Here is a 19,941-nt window from a genome sequence, read left to right on the forward strand (position 1 = left end):
GTTATTTCAACCACTTTTTAAAGACATAACATTTATATATGTATTCTGTATTATGTTAACTGTTTTGAGTAGTAATAGCTAATACTATGGACGATTGATGACCACCGTTAGATTAGATTACTTTATTAGTCATGAATGTTTTAAAAAATCCACATGAAAATCATCTTCCTGGTCCTTCATCATTGAACACCACCCTTATCCTCTTGCTATATAAACAGTTTTGTACTGGACCAGGGTTAACTGTAAATAATGTCAAATGAGATGAGACAGGTCTTGCCCAATTTGTCCAAACGTCTGTTCCTATGAAATCTCCTTCTCACAGTGCATCACTCAGCACTCTAGAGCACACATTTCAACACGTTTAATCGTCAAATTAGGTGACGAACAGAAACAGGTATTAATAACCTGTATTCATATATTAATACAATATGAATAGCCATGTATTAATAGACTGTAAATGGTGCACACTTATTAATCACATCTTGCTTGGGAAAGATTGGCCCAGTATCCTGATCTCTCTTCTTAGAAAGCCCCTCTCCCTCGACCTCTCACCCAGTAAAAACAACCCCCTCTCCCCCCTACCCAGCCCAATATAGTTTGTTGACGTGGAAAATACTAGTTGTGGTCAAGTGGGGAGCGCCATGGTAATAGACATTGGGATGCCAAGCATTCAGCACCCAGTGAAACCCAAGCAGTGACAGGGTACCGTTACACATGTTTACATGGAAGGAGTCAGGGATGTTATTTCTTGTTGTGTATGTAGGCTTGTGGTGAGCTGTGGAAAGAATTTCCTCTTGAGGACAATAAACATCATCAATCAATATATCAATCAACGTATGTTTGCCTGGTAAACATGTTTACCTGGTACCTAGTAAACATCTGTTTTTTAAAATGGCAAAGTCATTACATATTGATTTACCATTATTGATTTATTTCTGTAGAAAATCAAAAACATCTTTAGAATTGCAGACTCAAAGCAACACTGTGGAAACTGTGAAACTGAGGTGAATAGAGTCTATAGACACTGTATTCAACTTGTTATTTATGTGTCAGGATTGTATGGTATATTTATTAGCACCTGATTCTTTGGGAGTGCCCACATTACCCTCTTCTGTATAGACAATCTGAAATCACATATATATCCTGCCTCCACAGTGACTGTAGGCCTAGCTACTGACTATAGACTCAACAGCTCAGACTAGTAATATTCCATATGTCCTAGATGGAGGAAGCTGAGACTAAATTTAGACACTGACAGTCTAAATACCCATATCTTGTAAATAGATTGTATGACTGTGAGATAGGCTATGGTTTCATATTAGTGGATGAGACCTTCTTGATTACGATGGAATTAGATAGTGTGAGAGACATGCTTGTAAAGCGTAAGGTGAGGTCTGTGTGTGTGGCACAGGCTCAACTGCAGGAGAGGGCAGATCTGGGTGAAACATTAAGGTGAGGTGGCATTTATAACAGTTTTTAACAGTTGGCCAAACATAGAATTGACATACCGTGCTCTATCATGTGGAGAGGAACCTAGTGTCTGCTATATCAATTGCGTTTCCTGTTTTTAACATGACATTAACAGACTGCGGTGGAGTCCGTGTATTAAGTTAACATACATGTAATTTACATGCTACTTCTATATGTGTGTCATTAGTTTTGCTCTTCATGGGGTTTTGATCTTCTAGTAGTAAGTAAGTAGCAGGTTTGTGCGAGCCGGAATGCCTCATAGCAGCAGGAGCCTGTACAAGTACACCCCCTGGACAGGACACTAGCCTTACCCCCAATCTATCTCCTTAATGCTTAGTGCAAAGCAGAGACGCATCGGGTCCTGTTTTAACAATCTTTGGTATGGCTCGGCAGGGGATCGAACTCCAAACCTTCGACTCTTAAGGGCGAACTCTCTAATCATAAGGCCACTAAGTTGATCTTCTGTTAGGCCTGCATGTAAACCCCATATGAATGTTGAACTCTGCTCTAGTGACCTTCTGCATGTAAGAACTGATTTAGGATCAGCTTAGCCTCAAGTTCCTGCGTTATTGAGGTTCTCCGCTTTGAGCGTCTGTGCTTGTGAGACAATCTCTCCAGTACTAGCCTAACCAGCTAAACAATGACCTTAACACTGGACTATACAGTATTCAGATTATGTACAATATATGCAAGGGTACTATCAACATCATTGATGACAGGTCTGTGAATTATACTGAACAAAAATATAAACGCAACATGAAACAATTTCAAAGATTTTACAGAGTTACAGGTCATAGGAGGAAATCAGTCAATTGAAATAAATCTCTGGATTTCACATGACTGGGAATACAGATATGCATCTGTTGGTCACAGACACCTTTTAAAAAATGGGCTTCACAATGGGCCTTCGTGGTATTTTTGTGCATTCAAATTGCCATTGATAAAATGCAATCGTGTTCATTGTCCATAGTTTATGCCTGCCCATACCATAACCCCATCACCACCATGGAGCACTGTTCACAACATTGACATCAGCAAACCGCTCACCCACACGACGCCATAAACATGGTCTGCGGTTGTGAGGCCAGTTGGTTGTACTGCAAAATTCTCTAAAACGACATTATGGTAGAGAAATGAACATTCAATTCTCTGGCAACAGCTCTGGTGGACATTCCTGCAGTCAGCATGCCAATTGCACGCTCCCTCAAAGCATGAGACATCTGTGGCATTGTGTTGTGACAAAACTGCACATTTTAGAGTGGCCTTTTATTGTCCCCAGCACAAGGTGCACCTGTGTAATGATCATGTCGTTTAATCAGCTTCTTGATATGCCACACCTGTCAGGTGGATGGACTATCTTGGCAAAGGAGAAATGCTCACTAACAGAGATGTAAACACATTTGTGCACACAATTTGAGAGAAATAAGCTTTTTGTGCATATGGAACATTTCTGGGATCTTTTATTTCAGCTCATGAAACCAACACTTTACATGTTGCGTTTATGTTTTTGTTCAGTGGATAAAACAAGGTCGCCATCTGCTGGCTATATTATATTTCGCATGCAGGACATATAGCACTGAGCGGCTGAAACTTTGTAGTGCTGGCGCTTGGGTGGGGGGGAGAGAGAGAGAGAGAGAGAGAGAGAGAGAGAGAGAGAGAGAGAGAGAGAGAGAGAGAGAGAGAGAGAGAGAGAGAGAGAGAGAGAGAGAGAGAGAGAGATATTAAGTCAAGGTGATCTATGGCCTGAATGGAGTCAGAGGTGGAAGGGAAACTAGTCAACAAACCATGGCGACACTGTGCAGTCAACAAAAGCCACCATCTGCAATGATTGCATTCTGTTAGAAGTTCCAATTGGTTTATGCCCTGTGAGCAGATACATTAGGGACACTGTAGCGTGTAATACATTTTCTACAAAAGTCCATATCTATTTTTCCAACAGTTGACATTTTAGCCATTTACAGTTAGTGAGTGCATACATTTTCCATACTGGCCCCCGTGGGAATCGAACCCACAACCATGGCGTTGCAAGCGCCATGCTCTACCAACTGAGCAATAGGAGGACAATTGACACATAAAGAAGGTCTAGAACACCTTTCATTTCAAGACCTCATAACTGCATATCTGGATCAGAGAGAATTTATTCTCATAAAAAGAAGCAAACTCCATCACTCAATGGGGACAGCATTCAAAAAAATGTCTTTGCCATAATTGAGATAAAATTAATCATCAATCTATTTATACAACAATCTAATCAAGCTTCGACGTCAGCACTTTGTGTCAGAATATATATATATATATAGTTTTTCTGATGCAGGCAGTTATGCAACCAGGGACGCAAAGAGATCCATGCGGCGAAGAATGTGACAATTGAACACTACCTATATGATATGTCGTGCTTATTGTTTCCTATCATCTTGTTATATTCTTGACCATAAACTCTCAAATGTCGGTGATCTTCTGATGTGTTACTCCTTGGCCATATCTGAACGCCCCTCCAACCCATTTCACCGTCTTCCATTGGTCAAAACTGCTCAGTTCATCACAGAATGGGAGTGTAAAGAGGGGTTGGTGGAGGGCGTCACAAGCATTCACAATCCAACCATTGTCGATGTAAACTGCAAATGAACAGTGGCGTTTTGACCCCCTTTCTCGTTATGGGTTTTTCACAGCATCTCACGAGGAAACGTAAGTATATCGTGGTATTTGTTTGACAGTGTTTATTGTTGTACCTTTGTAGATACTTTTTTTAATTAAACAGGTGTTAAGTAACGCTCACGGCAACGTTTTATTTATTTATTTTTTATGAAAGAAAGAGCTAGATATGTTTTCGTCAGGCGAGATGGAGAGAGCAGCGTCGCTGTATACAGCCATGTTGTAGACTAGGCTAGCTACTGATTGCACTACAAAGTGAGAATGGCAACGAGCCCTAGTGTCTTGCGGCAAGGACAGCAACGATATAGATGCTCGATTGTGAGTAATCACAGGAAAAAGGTAGTCTACACAACCACGAATAGCATACGACGTGGTTGTTGCCAACGGAGATATTCATGCACGTGATTGATTGTTGTGTTTTGGTAACTGTCTTTATATAACTATATTATTGTCCTAATGTTGATGCATGTGGCTTTGAGAGATCAGCACTACCGTACATTGGACAGTTCCGGACTGGTTTAGCGACGTAGACAAACTTGCGTTGTTCACTTGCTAGTGGTGCTGAATGCTCATGTTGACAAAGCTTCAGTCCAAAATGGTTGTCTCACTTATACATTTATTTAGAAATACAAACGTAGCCTACATGCTAAAAACGAAGTTACCTTGGTAACTATGTCTATGAACCACCACTATATGATAACAGGCACTAAATGCATTATGCACAGGTAGGTCAACGGAAGTTTATTAAAATGAAAATGTCCTTGATCAAACATGATGCTTGACATTTTTGTTAAGTTTTGTAAACACCATGCGTAGGTCTTTCAATGACCTAAGTTGTCCTGTTTTTACATTGAAATGTCTCTACTATGACAGACCATAACCATCGTATATGTGCCATTAACAAATAAAAATAAAAACTGGACGTGCATTTGTGGACACAAACAGACAGAATCCGTTAAATCAGAGGAATCGATCCTTCTGTGCATGGCACTAAAGCGCGGTTCACCGGCCACGGTGAGTAATTGACTGTCCATTAATCCACCCAGCGAAACAGTCAGAGGCTGTTAGCGAGAGGAATAGCTACCGAACCCGCAGCGAATAGCATCTCCAGATGCTTGACATTCGGCTTTGGGGCATAGCCTACCGGTAACTACACTATCTGGGGGTACTGGTGAATTGGAGAGTGACGTGTCGGTATGAAAGTTTTACTCAGTTATGATACTAGTAAAGGTTATGCTAATCGTCTTAAGTCTATTTTAGTAAGAAATCAGGTTTGACTAAAAGTCATGGCTTGATTTTTGTAGGCCTATTCATTTATTCGATGGATTTCAATTATGTATTTTGATACAGCTGTTTATGGAAACGTTCAAGGTTAAATGTCTGGTGTCTTGCTTAAGGTCTAACTAACATCACTTACTGTCCCACCTGGAATCAAGTAGGCTTTGGAACCTTCTGTTCTCAGACCATTAAAACCTTCCATTCCAGCAGCAACAATGCCACAATGATGATTTAAACATGTGCACATAGGGATATTGAACATTCCTCATTGATCTTTCAAACCTACAGCTTTCTGAATGCATTTTCACCCATTGCTTTTCAGTGTGTAAGTCAAATCCATTACTGGAGAAGACCGTACAGATAGGCCTGTACAGCACTTGAGGCTTGATGAAGCATGCTTGTGGGCCGTTGACATTGATAATGATTATAATGTAGTCTATTATGTAACATGTTCCACCAGGTCTACTGTAAGAGAGGTTAAGGGGGTGCTCTGGTCAAAAGTAGTGCACTATATAGTGAAAAGGGTGCCATTTGGAATGCAACGTATGTTATGTGAAGGTGAGACACCTCACCCACCACCAATTACACCCTAATGTGAAACAATGTCCAAATACTACATTATTTGTTGTGCCTTTTGGCTGTATGAGTGTATTGGGTTTATTTGGTTTGGAGCACGGCATTCAATTGGGCCTTGGTGTAATGTGAAGGTTGATGGGAAAGGTTAGGACTCAAGTCAAACTGTTTTCCCCTTCCCACCCTTTCCCATTGGTGGCTTTCGGTACGTCACCAGTGTGTGTGTGTGCGTGCGTGAGTGTATCTGACGTATAGATGCTTTTCTGAACAGGGCTACTGTGGAGTAGGTCGCTGGCTCGCTGCACCCCACTGGGACAACTCTGGGATATGACTCTCTCTCGCTCTCTCTCCACCCCCTCTCTTTCTTTCTCTCTCAATCTTTCTGTCTCTCTCTCTCTCTCTCTCTCTCTGTCCAACTATCATCTCTCTCTTTCCCTCTCTCTCCCTCGCTCAGTTTTTCTGTCCTGTCAGAACTACGTTACCCATCTCCCACTCGCAAAGTGCATAGGCAACATCTATTTAAGCTGTTGACCGTGTGCGTGTGTGTGTGTGCGTGTGTGACCCCTCCCCCGAGTACTGGCATCAGTTGTCCCCTCACATATAGGCTGGTGCCAATCCTCAAGGACCCCCTCTATCCCTCCATCCTCTTCCTCTCTCTCCCCCTTTCCTTTTGTTGCTTCATCTCTTTGTCCTCTCACCCCTCCCTCAAATGATATTCAAAGAAGGCAATACATTCCTTTCTTAAGACATATTGTTTTCCTTCCATTGGTTTGTCTTTGCAAGGACTATGCACCGTTCTAAGTCTCGATTCAATCCGTAGCGCTGAAGTCCTGCGCTACAGCGCAATAGAAATGTAAAGGCTATGTTTCTGCGTTGGCGGAGACTGCATTCATGGTAAATGCTGCAGAAGTCGGCTCAATCGGAAATTACTTTTAAAGCTAGTTGATACATCCATTTTTTGACTTATAAATTAATGATATATACCCATAGATTCTTGAAGAATATAACATATAAATGCCTCATGAGCTTAGTTCAACTGTCATACCCCATCAGAACCCCAAATATAAGCTTGTTTTACTCCAATGTTTGTAAACAATGTAAATGTAAACAAACACTCTATAACCTCAAAACTTGGTTAAAACTATCATTCTGATATCATGGATGGTCAGTACTTGCATCCATAGCTCTGTGTATGTATTTGATAGTGGTTACATTCCTCCAGGCCCATCCATCAGCTTTTTACCAAATCAGAGGTGGGGTAACTGCTTTGTTATTGTTTCAATTAAGGATTCCAGCTTTAAAGTGTCCAGTGCCAGTCATGTACCTTTTTTTAAGTGTCAACCTTTGGTAAAATTCTACATACACTGAAGTGGCCATTATGCTGTATGCAGCCATCCATCTATAAAGTGCAAGATTATAAGCAGCAAGGATATAACCAATTTACTAGAGCAGAGTTCAATGTTCTTCTGGGGATTACGTGCAGCCCTACCTGAAGATCGACTTGTGGTTAGAGTGTCCACCCTGAGATTGAAAGAATGTAAAAATAGGACCCGATCTCTGCGTCTCTGCTTGGCACTCAGCATTAAGGAGATAGATTGGGGGTAAGGCCCTGCAATACACTAGCGCCCTGTCCAGGGGGTTTACTTGTCCATCAAGCTGCCTCACGCTACAGAAACAGGAGATAGGCTCCTGCTCCTATGAGCCGTTCTGGCTCGCTCGTGCAAGTCTACTTACTTGCATATAACAAACAAATGCAGCATCGAAGCATACTATAATGCCAAACCACTGCAGTAACTAGCTTACAGAAGCATCGTGCTAAACTAACACTGAACCAAAGCGTAGAAGCATATTGAATCACTACAGTACATTGAGCTAGTGTTTGCTCGGGGCATCCATTCTGGCTGATATCCGGAACATTAAAATATGAATTAGCCATGTGATGTTGACATATGGGCTTGTTATGATTGGCCCTGGGGTGAATGGGCCCGCTAGCAGCTCCTGTTCCACTGTTGCTACTTTGTCCTCTGCTTTCTCAACAGAGGTGTGTGTGAGTCAGTGAGTTGATTCATGTGTGGGTGGGTGTGTAGGTGTTAGTAAATGCATGTGTGTGTGTGTACTGTGTTTGTACTGTGTGTGCTGTGTGTGTCAGTGAGTTGATGCATGTGTGGGTGTGTGTGTAGGTGTGACTAAAGGAACGATGCTTGACCCTTCTCGGCAGAAGTATAAACTGTCTTTAGGCTAGGATACAGTCGAGGTAGAAATACAAACCACATGCAACCAAAGGAGACTTAGAAAATTGTTAGAGGTGGATATTTAAATAGTTTCACATGCATAGAGCCACAAATGTAAGCACATACATGATGGATGGGTCCACAGTAAAGTTTGGACATCCCTGACTGTCAAGTGTTTTGATATTCTGTATTATAAACAACTCTTTGCTCCTGCCTCAGTTGAAAAACCTGAACAACCAACAAAACCCCATTCATAACAGATGTTATTGTAATGCTCTGGTGTACAGTAGATCTAACCAACTCATTACGCCAGTTGTCATCAGTCTTGCACCCACCCAGCTCTCCTCCCTCCGGCGATGAATACGTGATAGAGACTGAAACAGTGGTGGGTCGGCAGGGAGCGTTTTCGGCTTGGTTGCATATACGTTGTGTTATAGGGGCCAATCCTCTGTTGAAACAATAACAAAGCGGACACCCCGCCTCTGTTTTGGGAAAAAGCTGAAAGATGGGGCTGGTGAAATGTAACCACTCAAAACTGACCATCCGTGATAGCAAATGTATAGTTTTAACTATGTTTTGGGGCTATACAGTATTTGTTTACATTTATATTGTAAAATTGGCTTAAAACAAGCTTATATTTTGGGTGCTAATGGGGTACGACAGTTGAACTAAGCTCATGAGGCATTTATAAGTTATTTTCTTAAAGAATCAATGGGTATACACTGAGTGTACAAAACATTAGGAACACCTTCCTAATATTGAGTTGCACCCCTTTTTGCCCTCAGAACAGCCTCAATTCATTGGGGCATGCTCTACAAGGTGTCGAAAGCATTCAACAGGGATGCTGGCCCATGTTGACTCCAATGCTTCCAACAATTGGCTGGATGTCCTTTGGGTGGTGGACCATTCTTGATACACACGGGAAACTGTTGGGTGTGAAAAACACAGCAGCGTTGCAGTTCTTGACACACTCAAACCAGTGCGCCTGGCACCTACTACCATACCCCGTTCAAAGGCACTTAAAATCTTTTGTTTTGCCCATTCACCCTCTGAATGGCACACACACAATCCATGTCTCTGTTGTCTCATGGCTTAAAGATCCTTCTTTAACCTGTTCTTCCCCTTCATCTACACTGATTGAAGTGGATTTAACAAGTGACATCAATAAGGGATCATAGCTTTCACTTGGTCAGTCTATGTCATGGAAAGAGCAGGTGTTCCTAATGTTTTGTACACTGAGTGTATATCATTGATTAATTAGTTCAAAAATGCATGTTGCAATTGCAGATTGCCCCTTTAACTCGAAAAGTGGCATGTCTCCAATGGGTGAGTTGCGTGGGCGTTACAGGACGCAACAGCACCGCCCACCTAGACCATTGTGGCAGCTGCAGTTCAGAACTCCAGGAACAAGGGTGGTTGGGTGGGGAAGCAACTGGTTTATGTCTGTTAACATAGTTTCAATGCGACCCAATACAACTTTTAGTATTATTCATCCGAGAAGGGGCAATTGTGCTGGGTAAGACTTTGTATAACAAGGTCCCAGATTGGTTTCTAGTGGTCTCTTTCTTTTTGGGGTATACTGATGTTAGAGGAGGGATGTTGACCATGTGGGGACTCAGAAACGTTTAAACTATGGTACCTGTGTGAGGTCTAAGCTTGAGAGCCTTTCTTTCATTGGGCTGTTTCCATATCTATTCATGTCTCTGGTATGGAGATGTTGAATCAGAAATTAGAGATGCAGCTGGTAGAACAAACAACATTAAAAGAACACCGCTCTCTCGGGTCTCCTGTAATTGTAAATATATGAGCCAAGCTGAGCGTAACAACAGACTATGATTCAGCCTTTGCAGGCCAGGGGATTTCAGCATGATTATATGTATGGATGTATGCATAATGTATATGTGTTGTGTCTGTTTCTGGAGAGGGGATGGGTATTATAGTTCAGGGGAAGATGCATAAATGTTCTATATGGAGTGGTATGGATACTTTTATATTGAATATATTATTTCTACAGTGTTGGACACCTTAATTTGTTATGGACTGGGAAACCTTCTACATACACAAGCGTTGGCTGTCTGTACATGTAGGCCAAACCAACTGTCACATCTAGGCTACAGCACCCAATGACGCATCTATATCTATTCCAGATTACCCAACCGAGTGGGGAGGAGGAGCACTAGAAGAAATAAGTTGTTTTTTATGTTTCGGGATGTGGGATGGTATAGCAACCATGGCAACAGCCAATCAGATTTAGCCAGTGGCAGATGGAGCGGGCAATGTCTAGCCTAGCATAGACTGCGGACAGACTCTGCTGGGCAGGGTTAGCACACGCCCCCTCTATATGCCCCGTCGACCATGGCTCTCACTCACGCCAGGGCCGCGCCAGGGCCCGTCGCTCTGCCATTTGAGCCTCGTTAGCGCCCCCTGCTGCGAGAAGGAGAGTGGCTGGCAGAGAGGGAGGGTAGCGCCGGAACAACCACAGCCTTCTGTTTTCTCAGAAGGCCTGGGGACAGTAGTGTGTGTTCACTGAACTGGAAGAGGCCTTATGGGTGGCGCAGCTGCCCTGTTGCCTCTATGCTGTTATGAAGTGATATCCTTCCTGTTATCCTAGCATTCTATGCTAGAGGGTGCTGAGGTCTGTTTACAAGTCAACTAACGTTAGTCACAGTGTTGTTTGACGTTGTTGTTGAAGTGATTGTTCTTCACTCCATAATCCCAGTTTTATAAGATACTTTGATACTTTAAATGTGTCAACGCAATCTGTTGTGTAGATCCAGCTATATGTCTCAATCCCACATTAATTGGAAAGAGAGCATTTTCTGATTAAAAATCAAAAACAGTTCCCAAATGGCACCCATTTGGGACACAGACAAAGATTGTTCTGCTTTGACTGTGGGTACTGCAGTTCATAACATTACTATTACAGAATGACTGGCTCTAATTACTTACCCTTCTTCTTCCTGTGTGTCCCCTCAGGTAGCCACTGACCTGCCTGAGGGATGGAGTCTCTCTTCGGGGGCGAGCTAGGCCTCCTGGGCGGGGGCGAGGGGCTGAGGGATGATGGCTGCAGCTTGGGGTCGGGGGTCAACTGGTCGGCCTCACCCATCCAAGATGACATGTACCCCTCCCACTTCGCCCTGGCCGCCGCCTACCATGACATCAAGACACGATTGGCCAGCCTGGAGCGAGAGAACAGCAGCATCAAGAGGAAGCTGAAGAACTATGAGGTCAAGGTAGGTTGACTGATCCATTCATGACAGAGGCTACATCCCAAATGGCACCCTATTCCCTTTATAGTGTACTACTTTAAAGGGAACTCCTATGGGGTCTGGCCAAAAGTAGTGCACTATATAGGGAATAGTGTTTCATTTGGTTACACAGACATTGATTGGTCAGAGAGTATACACCACTGATGTTGTAGGTCTACATCAGTCATCCAATGTCCCTTTTTGAATATTTTTTAAAGGCATCCCCCCTTAAAGGGATAGTTCAGGATTTTGGCCCTTTATCTACTTCCCCAGAGTCAGATTAACTCTGGATACCAATTTATGTATCTGAGTCCAGTATGAAAGAAAGAAATGAAAATGCTAACTAGCCTAGCACAAAGACTGGAAGTGCTAGTTATTTCCATAGACTTCCAGTCATTGTGCTAATGCTAGTTAGCAATTGTGCAAATGCTAGATAGCAACTTTCTTCAAACTGCATGCAGATACATAAAAATGGTATCCACAAGTTCATCGGACTCTGGGGAAGTAGATAGAGCTTCATTGCCAAAATCATGAACTATCCCTTTAAAGGTATCACTGATTTACAAGACTGAATTGTTAAAAGCTATTCTATGGAACCTGTGCTTTCACCTATGTAATTGAGTTAGATCAGTGATTACTTCCAGGAGAGGAGGAAGGAAGGTTTGATTTTCAAAGTATTGAAACATTCAGGCATACCTGAATGAGGCCATTCTTCAGTTGAAACTCACCAGAGTACAGTGGAAAAGGTTATGTAGAGGAAGGTTATTTTCTAACCTCTAATAATAATCTGACCTCGATGCACTGGTGTAATAATCTGACCTCGATGCACTGGTGTACTCTTATTTTCATCTCCTATCTTTTGTGCTGTGACACTCCTTGTCCTATTCTCACTGTCTTCCTTTGATCTACTGTATTTCTTTCTCACCTACTCATCTCATTTCCCTCCTCTATCCTTCTCTCGCCCTCTTTGTACTGCTCCCATCCTCCTCTCCCTCAGTTCCCTATGATCAGTGAGTTTGAGGAGGAGAGGACTCTACAGTGCTGCTCCTGTGAACCCAAGGAGACCAGCCTACTGCAGTCGGAGACCACCAACCTGCAACAGAGAGTCAACTCACTCACACAGGAGGTAAGACACGGAGGAAGAGAGGGGAGGGGAGAGGAAGGAGACAGAGGAGAGTGGAGAGAGAGGAGGGGAGAGGGGGAGAGGGGAGAGAGGGGAGAGGGAGGAGAGGAGACGAGAGGGAGGAGAGAAGAAGAGAGGGGAGAGGGAGGAGAGAAGAAAAGAGGGGAGAGAGAGGAGAGGGGAGAGGAGAGGGAGGTGAAGAGAAGAGAGAGGAGAAGAGAGGATAGGGGAGAGGGAGGAGAAGGGAGAGGAGAAGAGAGGGGGAGAGGGGGGAGAGGAGAAGATAGGGGAGAGGAGAAGATAGGAGAGAAGAAGAGAGGGGGGAGGGAGGAGAGAAGGGGAGAGGGAGGAGAAGAGAGGGGAGAGGATAGGGAGAAGAGAGGGGGAGAGGATAGGGAGGAGAGAGGGAGGAGAGAAGGGAGAGGAGAGGAGGGGAGAGGGAGGAGAAGATAGGGGAGAGGGAGGAGAGGAGAAGGGAGGAGAAGAAAGGGAGGAGAAGAGAGAGGAGAGGGAGGAGAAGAGAAGGAGGGGAGAAGAGAGGGAGGAGAGGAGAAGAGAGGGAGGAGAGGAGAAGAGGGAGGAGAGAAGGGGAGAGGGAGGAGAAGAGGAGAGAGGGAGGAGGGGAGAGGGAGGAGAGAAGAAGAGAGGAGAAGAGAGAGCGGTCGAGAAGAGAGGAGGGAGGAGAAGAGAGGGGAGAGGAGGAGAGAAGGGGAGAGGGATGAGAGGGGAGGAGAAGAGAGGGAGGAGAGAAGGGGAGAGGAGAAGAGAGGGGAGAGAGAAGAGAAGAGAGCATAGGGAGGAGAGAAGGGGAGAAGAGAGAGAGGAGAGGAGAAGATATGGGAGAGGGGAGAGGGAGGAGAGAAGAAGAGAGGGGAGGAGAGAGCGGAGGGGAGAGGGAGGGGAGGAGAAGAGAGAGGAGAGGGAGGAGAGAAGAAGCGAGGGGAGAGGGAGGAGAGAAGAAGAGAGGGGAGAGGGAGGAGGGGGCAGGAGAAGAGAGGGAAGAGGGGAGAGGAGAAGAGAGGGGAGAGAGCGGAGAGGAGAACAGAGGATAGGGAGGAGAGGAAGGAGAGGAGAAGATAGAGGAGAGAGGGGATAGGGAGGAGAGGAGAAGAGAGGGGAGGAGAAGAGAGGGAGGAGAGAAGAAGCGAGGGGAGAGGGAGGAGAGAAGAAGCGAGGGGAGAGGGAGGAGAGAAGAAGCGAGGGGAGAGGGAGGAGAGAAGAAGCGAGGGGAGAGGGAGGAGAGAAGAGATGGGAGAGGGAGGAGAGAAGAAGAGAGGGGAGAGGGAGGAGAAAATAGGGGAGAGAGAGGAGAAGAGAGGGAGGAGAGAAGAAGAGAGGAGAAGAGAGAGCGGTCGAGAGGAGAGGGAGGAGAAGAGAGGGGAGAGGAGAAGAGCGGGGAGAGGGGAGAGGAGAGAAGGGGAGGGAGGAGAGAAGGGGAGAGGAGAAGAGAGGGAGGGGAGAGGAGAGCATGGGGAGAGGAGAGGGGAGAGGGAGGAGAGAAGAAGAGAGGGGAGAGGGAGGAGGGAGGGGGAGAGGGAGGAGGGAGGGGAGGAGAAGAGAGAGGGAGAGGGAGGAGAGAAGAAGAGAGGGGAGAGGGAGGAGAGGAGAAGAGAGGGGAGAGAGAGGAGAGGAGAACAGAGGATAGGGAGGAGAGAAGAGAGGGGAGAGGGAGGAGAGGGGAGAGGGAGGAGAAGAGAGGGGAGAGGAGAAGAGAGGGAGGAGAGAAGAAGCGAGGGGAGAGGGAGGAGAGAAGAAGCGAGGGGAGAGGGAGGAGAGAGGGGAGAGGGAGGAGAGAAGAACCGAGGGAGGAGGGAGGAGAGGAGAAGAGAGGGGAGAGGGAGGAGAGAAGAAGAGGGGAGAGGGAGGAGAAGAGAGGGGAGAGGAGAAGAGGGGAGAGGGAGGAGAGGAGAAGAGAAGAGCGGGGAGAGAGGGGGAGAGGATGGGGAGAGGGAGGAGAGAAGAAGAGAGGAGAGGGGATAGGGAGGGGAGGGGAGAGGGAGGAGAAGAGAGGGGAGAGGGAGGAGAGAAGAAGGGAGGGGAGAGGGAGAAGAGAGGGAGGAGAAGAGGGGGAGAGGATGGGGAAAGGGAAGAGAGGGGAGAGGTAGGAGAAGAGAGGGAGAGGGAGGAGAGAAGAAGAGAGGGAGAGAAGAGAGGGAGGAGAGGAGAAGAGAAGAGAGGGGAGAGGGAGGAGAAGAGAGGGAGGAGAGAAGGGGAGAGGGAGGAGAAGAGAGGGAGGAGAGGAGAGGGAGGAGAGGGGAGATGGAGGAGAGAAGAAGAGAGGGGAGAGGGAGGAGAGAAGGAGAGGGAGGATAGGGGAGAGGGAGGAGAAGAGAGGGGAGAGGAGGAGTGGAGAGGGGAGAGGGAGGGGAGTGGAGAGGAGAGGGAGGAGACGAGAAGAGGTGGGAGTGGGAGAAGAAGAGAAGAGAGGGAGGAGAGGAGAAGAGCGGGGAGAGGGAGGAGAGGAGAAGAGAGGGGAGAGGGAGAATAGGAGAAGAGAGGGAGGAGAGGAGAAGAGAGGGGAGAGGGAGGAGAAGAGAGGGGAGAGGGAGGAGAAGAGAAGGGAGAGGGAGGAGAGGAGAAGAGAGGGTGGAGCGAAGAAGAGAGGGGTGGGAGAGGAGAGGGAGGAGAGGAGAAGAGAGGGGAGAGGGTGGAGTGAAGAAGAGAGGGGAGAGGGAGGAGTGAAGAAGAGAGGGGAGAGGAGAGGAGAGGAGAGGGGAGAGGGAGGAGAGGAGAAGAGAAAATAGGTATATGGGAGAGAGGGAGAGGGGTGGGAGGAACTGCACATCCAACACATTTTCCTTTCTCCTACACCTTTCCCTCCCTCTCAGCTCCAGAAGAGTAAAGAGCGAGAGGAGAGACTGGAGGATGTGATTCAGGCCTATGAGAAGATCCACATGGAGAAGAGTAACGTTCAGAGAGACCTGGACAAGATGGTGAGAAACAGCAGTGCCTCCTTCTGGACACCATGAATAGTACTGGTAGAACGATGGGGAGGTGACATTATTATGTGCTAAAGCATTATAATGAAATAGAATCCTTTACATCAAATCCAAACCCTTTGGTTTCCATCAAAAATAGAATCAAACAGTATTTTGACCATCAGTTTAACATCAACAATGTGCCTCAGAGGTGTGTGTGTGTGTGAGAGAGAGATTATACCGCTATCCGCATACGCGCACATGTGTTTATATATACCCTACATCAGTGTGTGTGTATATACTATGCATTCACGTGTGTGTGCTCTCCATCAGACGACACTAGCAGAGCAGCACATGGGGCGTATCTGTGGTCTGGAGTCAGCTCTGAGGCAGAGGGAGGGGTCCCTGCAGAAACTCAGTGCTCAGCTGCACAGCAAGAACATTCATTACCTACAGCTACACACCAGTCTGGACGTGCCTCGCGGTGAGTGTGTGTATGTATGTTTGAGTGAGTGTGGGCGTGTGTTTCTGTGTATGTTTCTCACTGTACCTGGATGCCTACTACAGAGCGGAATGGGCGGGGTCCGACCCTGCAGAGCTCTCGTAGTCTGGACGCCGTGTCCGACCTGAAGCTGCAGCGGTTGGAGGCGGAGCTAGAAGGGGCGCGGCAGCAGGCCCAGGGGGCATGTCAGAGAGAGAAGGAGATGAAGGAGGAGCTACAGAGGCTGCAGACAGAGATCAGAGAGCTGCAGCAGGAAGTACAGAGACAGGTTAGATAATGACACACCACAGGAGGTTGGTGGGACCTTCATTGGGAGGATGGGCTTGTGGTAATGGCTGGAGCGGATTCAGTGGAATGGTATCAAACAGATGGTTTCCATGTGTTTGATGGCATTCCATTTGCTCTGTTTTAGCCATTATGAGCCGTCCTCCCCTCAGCAGCCTCCACTGACACACACGTCTGTCTCTGTCCAGCAGGAGGTGACCACACCCTGTGAGCACTGTGATGTGGAGTGGATCAAGAAGGCAGGAGATGAACAGTGAGTGACAGCTGCCCATCTAATACTCCTGCAATGTAGCTATGTCAGTAGAATAACCAAGCGTATGTCCCAAATGGCACAGTCCCAAATGGCACACTATTCCCTATTTAGTGCACTACTTTTGACCAGTGCCCATTGGGTGTAGTGCCCTATATATGAAATAGGGTGCCATTTTGGACGAAACCCTACCATTGAAAGATGATCAACGATTGTCCCTCCTTCGCAGGGTGAACCTGGCGTTGGCCTACACTGAGCTGACAGAGGAGCTGGGTCGTGTGAGAGGTCTGGCTGTCAAACAGACTGAGATCCTCAGGAAGGCATCCCACGAGCAGATGGGTCAGTAGAACACACATGTGAATATTAAAGATTGTGCTCCATATTGATGTTGAATGAAGTAGAATTGCAGTATGCAATAACTGCCATTTAGCGGATGCTTTTATCCAAAGCAACTTAGTCATGGGTGCATACATTTTACGTACTGGTGGTCCCGGGAATTGAACCCACTATCCTTGTTGTAAGCGCCATACTCTATCGCTGGGCTACAGAGGCACCAATGGCTATAATAATCATCTCATTCTCTCTCCTCCAGTCCTAAGACACTCCCCAGCCCCCCAGCGTCGCTCCCCGGCCTCCCAACGCCCCTCCCCAGACCGCCTCCACCCTCACCCCTCTCCTTCTCCTCCCCTCTCACCTTCCTCACCCCCTTCTGGCCCCGCTTCCTACTCCCCCACTGGCCTCTCTTACTCACCCACCGGCCCAGCATCCTACTCCTGCCGGCCAACCAGCCAACGGCTACGTGCCCGCTTCCAGGGGCGCCGCAGCTACTCGGAGGTAGCCGACTCATCTGCCCACCAGAGGCCCCCGCCTAGGCTGCTCCGTGACCCGGTCTCCACCCTGCCCAAGCCCAGGAACATGGAGGAGTCTGGGGCCTACTCCCGCCCGCCCAGGGTTTCCCTGGTGGGGCTCCCCCGGCCGGCCTCGGCCCGTGGAGCTGGAGGTGGAGGTGGAGGTGGAGGTGGAGGAGGAGGAGGAGGAGGAAACAGCCTGAGCAGTAGTCCCCACCACCATGCCCTGGGGCTGGGCTTCCCTCTAGCTGCAGAGGTACACACCACATTTGTATATATTTATTTTAATATCTTATAATATAACCTTATTTTATACATTTTTAAACCCACCACCACGACCCGTTTGGATGACAGTTTTATTAGGGAGTAACATTTTAAAACATTAAAATAAACATTTTTATCCACCAAGGGGCGCCACTTCTGTCATTTGGAGGATCCCCCGGCCCCCACCCCACTGGTCACCCCGCCCCAGTCATCTGACGATGAGGAGGAGTGGAGGTGCCCATCCCCGGTCTCCAGTCCTCCCAGGACACTGGGGGCCATGGGGGTAAGCTCACGGGAACCCCCTCCCTGCCCCTCCTTCTTGGCCCCAAAGGGCCCGGCTAACCTCACCTGCCACCTGCCAGGGTACCTGAACGCAGACCATGCCCAGTCCTGGCCCTCCATCAATGTGAGTTGTTGCTGCTAGAGTTCAGAGCTCAGTAGTGTATAATCAGAGCCTCCTTACATGATATGCAAATAGAAAACAGGCTCTTTAGTCATTACAATGAGTACATTTACAATGGGTTTACCTTCGAGTTGAGTGTTTACACATCCTAACGGGTGCTGTTTTGTGATTGGCTGCCTGCAGTTGTGGATGGAGACGGAGGAGAACGACGCCCGGAGCTGCCCGCTGTGTCAGCTGACCTTCCCCACTGGTTACCCTGACGACGCCCTCATCAAACACATCGACACGCACCTGGAGAACAGCAAGATCTAACCGTTCCCACCCAGACACAGATCAACTTACCCTGCCAAATTCGAACCTAAACCATTACTAGGAAAACACAACACTGACCTTAGTGTCCAGAGGCGACTTCGTCCTACTCCAGTCTGCTTCTGCTTTGAGTCATGACTATCCACCTGCTGAAAAATATGGGATTTACAATGGGCTCACCCTCAATACAAAATGACAGCATCACCATTGCGTATCCCCTTTGCAATATGGCACTCTAGGGTAACAGACTGCATCCACAGAATAATTCCATCTAAATGTAGAGGTTATACTGTCAAGCCCCTAGTCGTTTTCTAAACTGGAAAGTTTCCTTACCTCTGTATGAAAATGTTAGTTTAGGGCTATAACCAGGGACAGTGCTGTTTCTGAATGCTCCCCATCTCTCCCATGTTATCAGGTATTTACATTTTAGTCATTTAGCAGACGCTCTTATCCAGAGCGACTTACAGTTAGAGTGCATACATTTTTAATATACTGCCATATTTTTATATAGGTTTGGTCTTTGACATGGTTACCTCACTGTTTTTAAAACCATCAATAATGGGTCACACCCCAACTACACGCTTGATCATAAATGTACTCTCCATCAAACCAGAATGAACCCTTCACCCAGACTTTAAGGGCATATTCATAACTGAGGTACACAGCACTTCTTTTAGAATTGAGTTCTAATGGAATTTGAAGAATGGTTTTCATCAAGATTGAAGAACAATCTTTAAATTGATGAATTATAGTATCTCACGTGTCTTTGTAAAATGAAATGAAATGAAGTCGAGGATGACAAAGTGGACGGTGATAATAGCTCAGTTCAACTATTTGTAGCTATGGCAGTGTGTCAAGGACCTTAAAACAGGGATAGGATGGACCACTATAGGTACCTCATAAGAAACTCCTTTGTATATTGACATTCAGGGATTTATATTGTACCAGTGATTAAAACTAGGGTAATAACAGGCCGAAGATGTTCTGGTTTGTAGGAGCTGTACAGTGATTCCAGGCTGTTCTCCATGGATGATTTGTGAATCTCAGAATACTGAAGCTTTATATGCAGTTATCCCTGATACATGCCTACAGGTTGTCAATTCACAGCAACACATTTAAATCCCAACGGATATGAATTGGACAGATACACAACATTACCAGAACATCAGCTGATTCAACTCAGCCAATTCTCAAATTTGCACAACAATCAAGATGATCCAAAGACAGATCTACCATCAGTCGGTTGAGGGACAAGCGTCGCGCAGTAGTGACGCCACCCGTCGGAAGACAATGCCATTAGTATAGATACCATAGAAAGTAACACTGCAATCGACCACAATAAAACTGCTGGATCGCTTCTGGGGGAACACCAAGACACTCCACCAATGAGACAACAGTACTGGGATACATGAATGACATTTCAAAGTGGACATGAACCCATCTGTTCACATTGCATTTCAACACTAAAGAATTCCTTTTCTGAATATTTTTTTTCCTTCCGTAGAATCATGAAGCTTAGTTTACTCTTTATAGTCATCTTTCGGTTTTCTGTAATGCAAATAATAAAAAACTAAATTTAAAAATGAT

General features: G+C 46.2%; 1 protein-coding gene across 1 annotated transcript; it reads left to right on the plus strand.

Moving 5' to 3' along the window:
- Positions 1–4,071: 4,071 nt before the first annotated feature.
- LOC121551732 (TANK-binding kinase 1-binding protein 1-like) lies at positions 4,072–19,905 on the plus strand. The gene is made up of 12 exons (XM_045211151.1): positions 4,072–4,155; positions 11,181–11,437; positions 12,450–12,578; positions 15,404–15,508; positions 15,827–15,977; positions 16,061–16,263; positions 16,469–16,533; positions 16,760–16,869; positions 17,123–17,490; positions 17,554–17,634; positions 17,788–18,048; positions 18,229–19,905. The coding sequence occupies exons 2-12, from the start codon at positions 11,204–11,206 to the stop codon at positions 18,355–18,357; spliced, it is 1,836 nt and encodes a 611-aa protein (XP_045067086.1). The 5' UTR covers positions 4,072–4,155; positions 11,181–11,203; the 3' UTR covers positions 18,358–19,905.
- Positions 19,906–19,941: the final 36 nt, after the last annotated feature.

This window comes from Coregonus clupeaformis, chromosome 35 (assembly GCF_020615455.1).
Source record: "Coregonus clupeaformis isolate EN_2021a chromosome 35, ASM2061545v1, whole genome shotgun sequence".
NCBI lineage: Eukaryota > Metazoa > Chordata > Actinopteri > Salmoniformes > Salmonidae > Coregonus > Coregonus clupeaformis.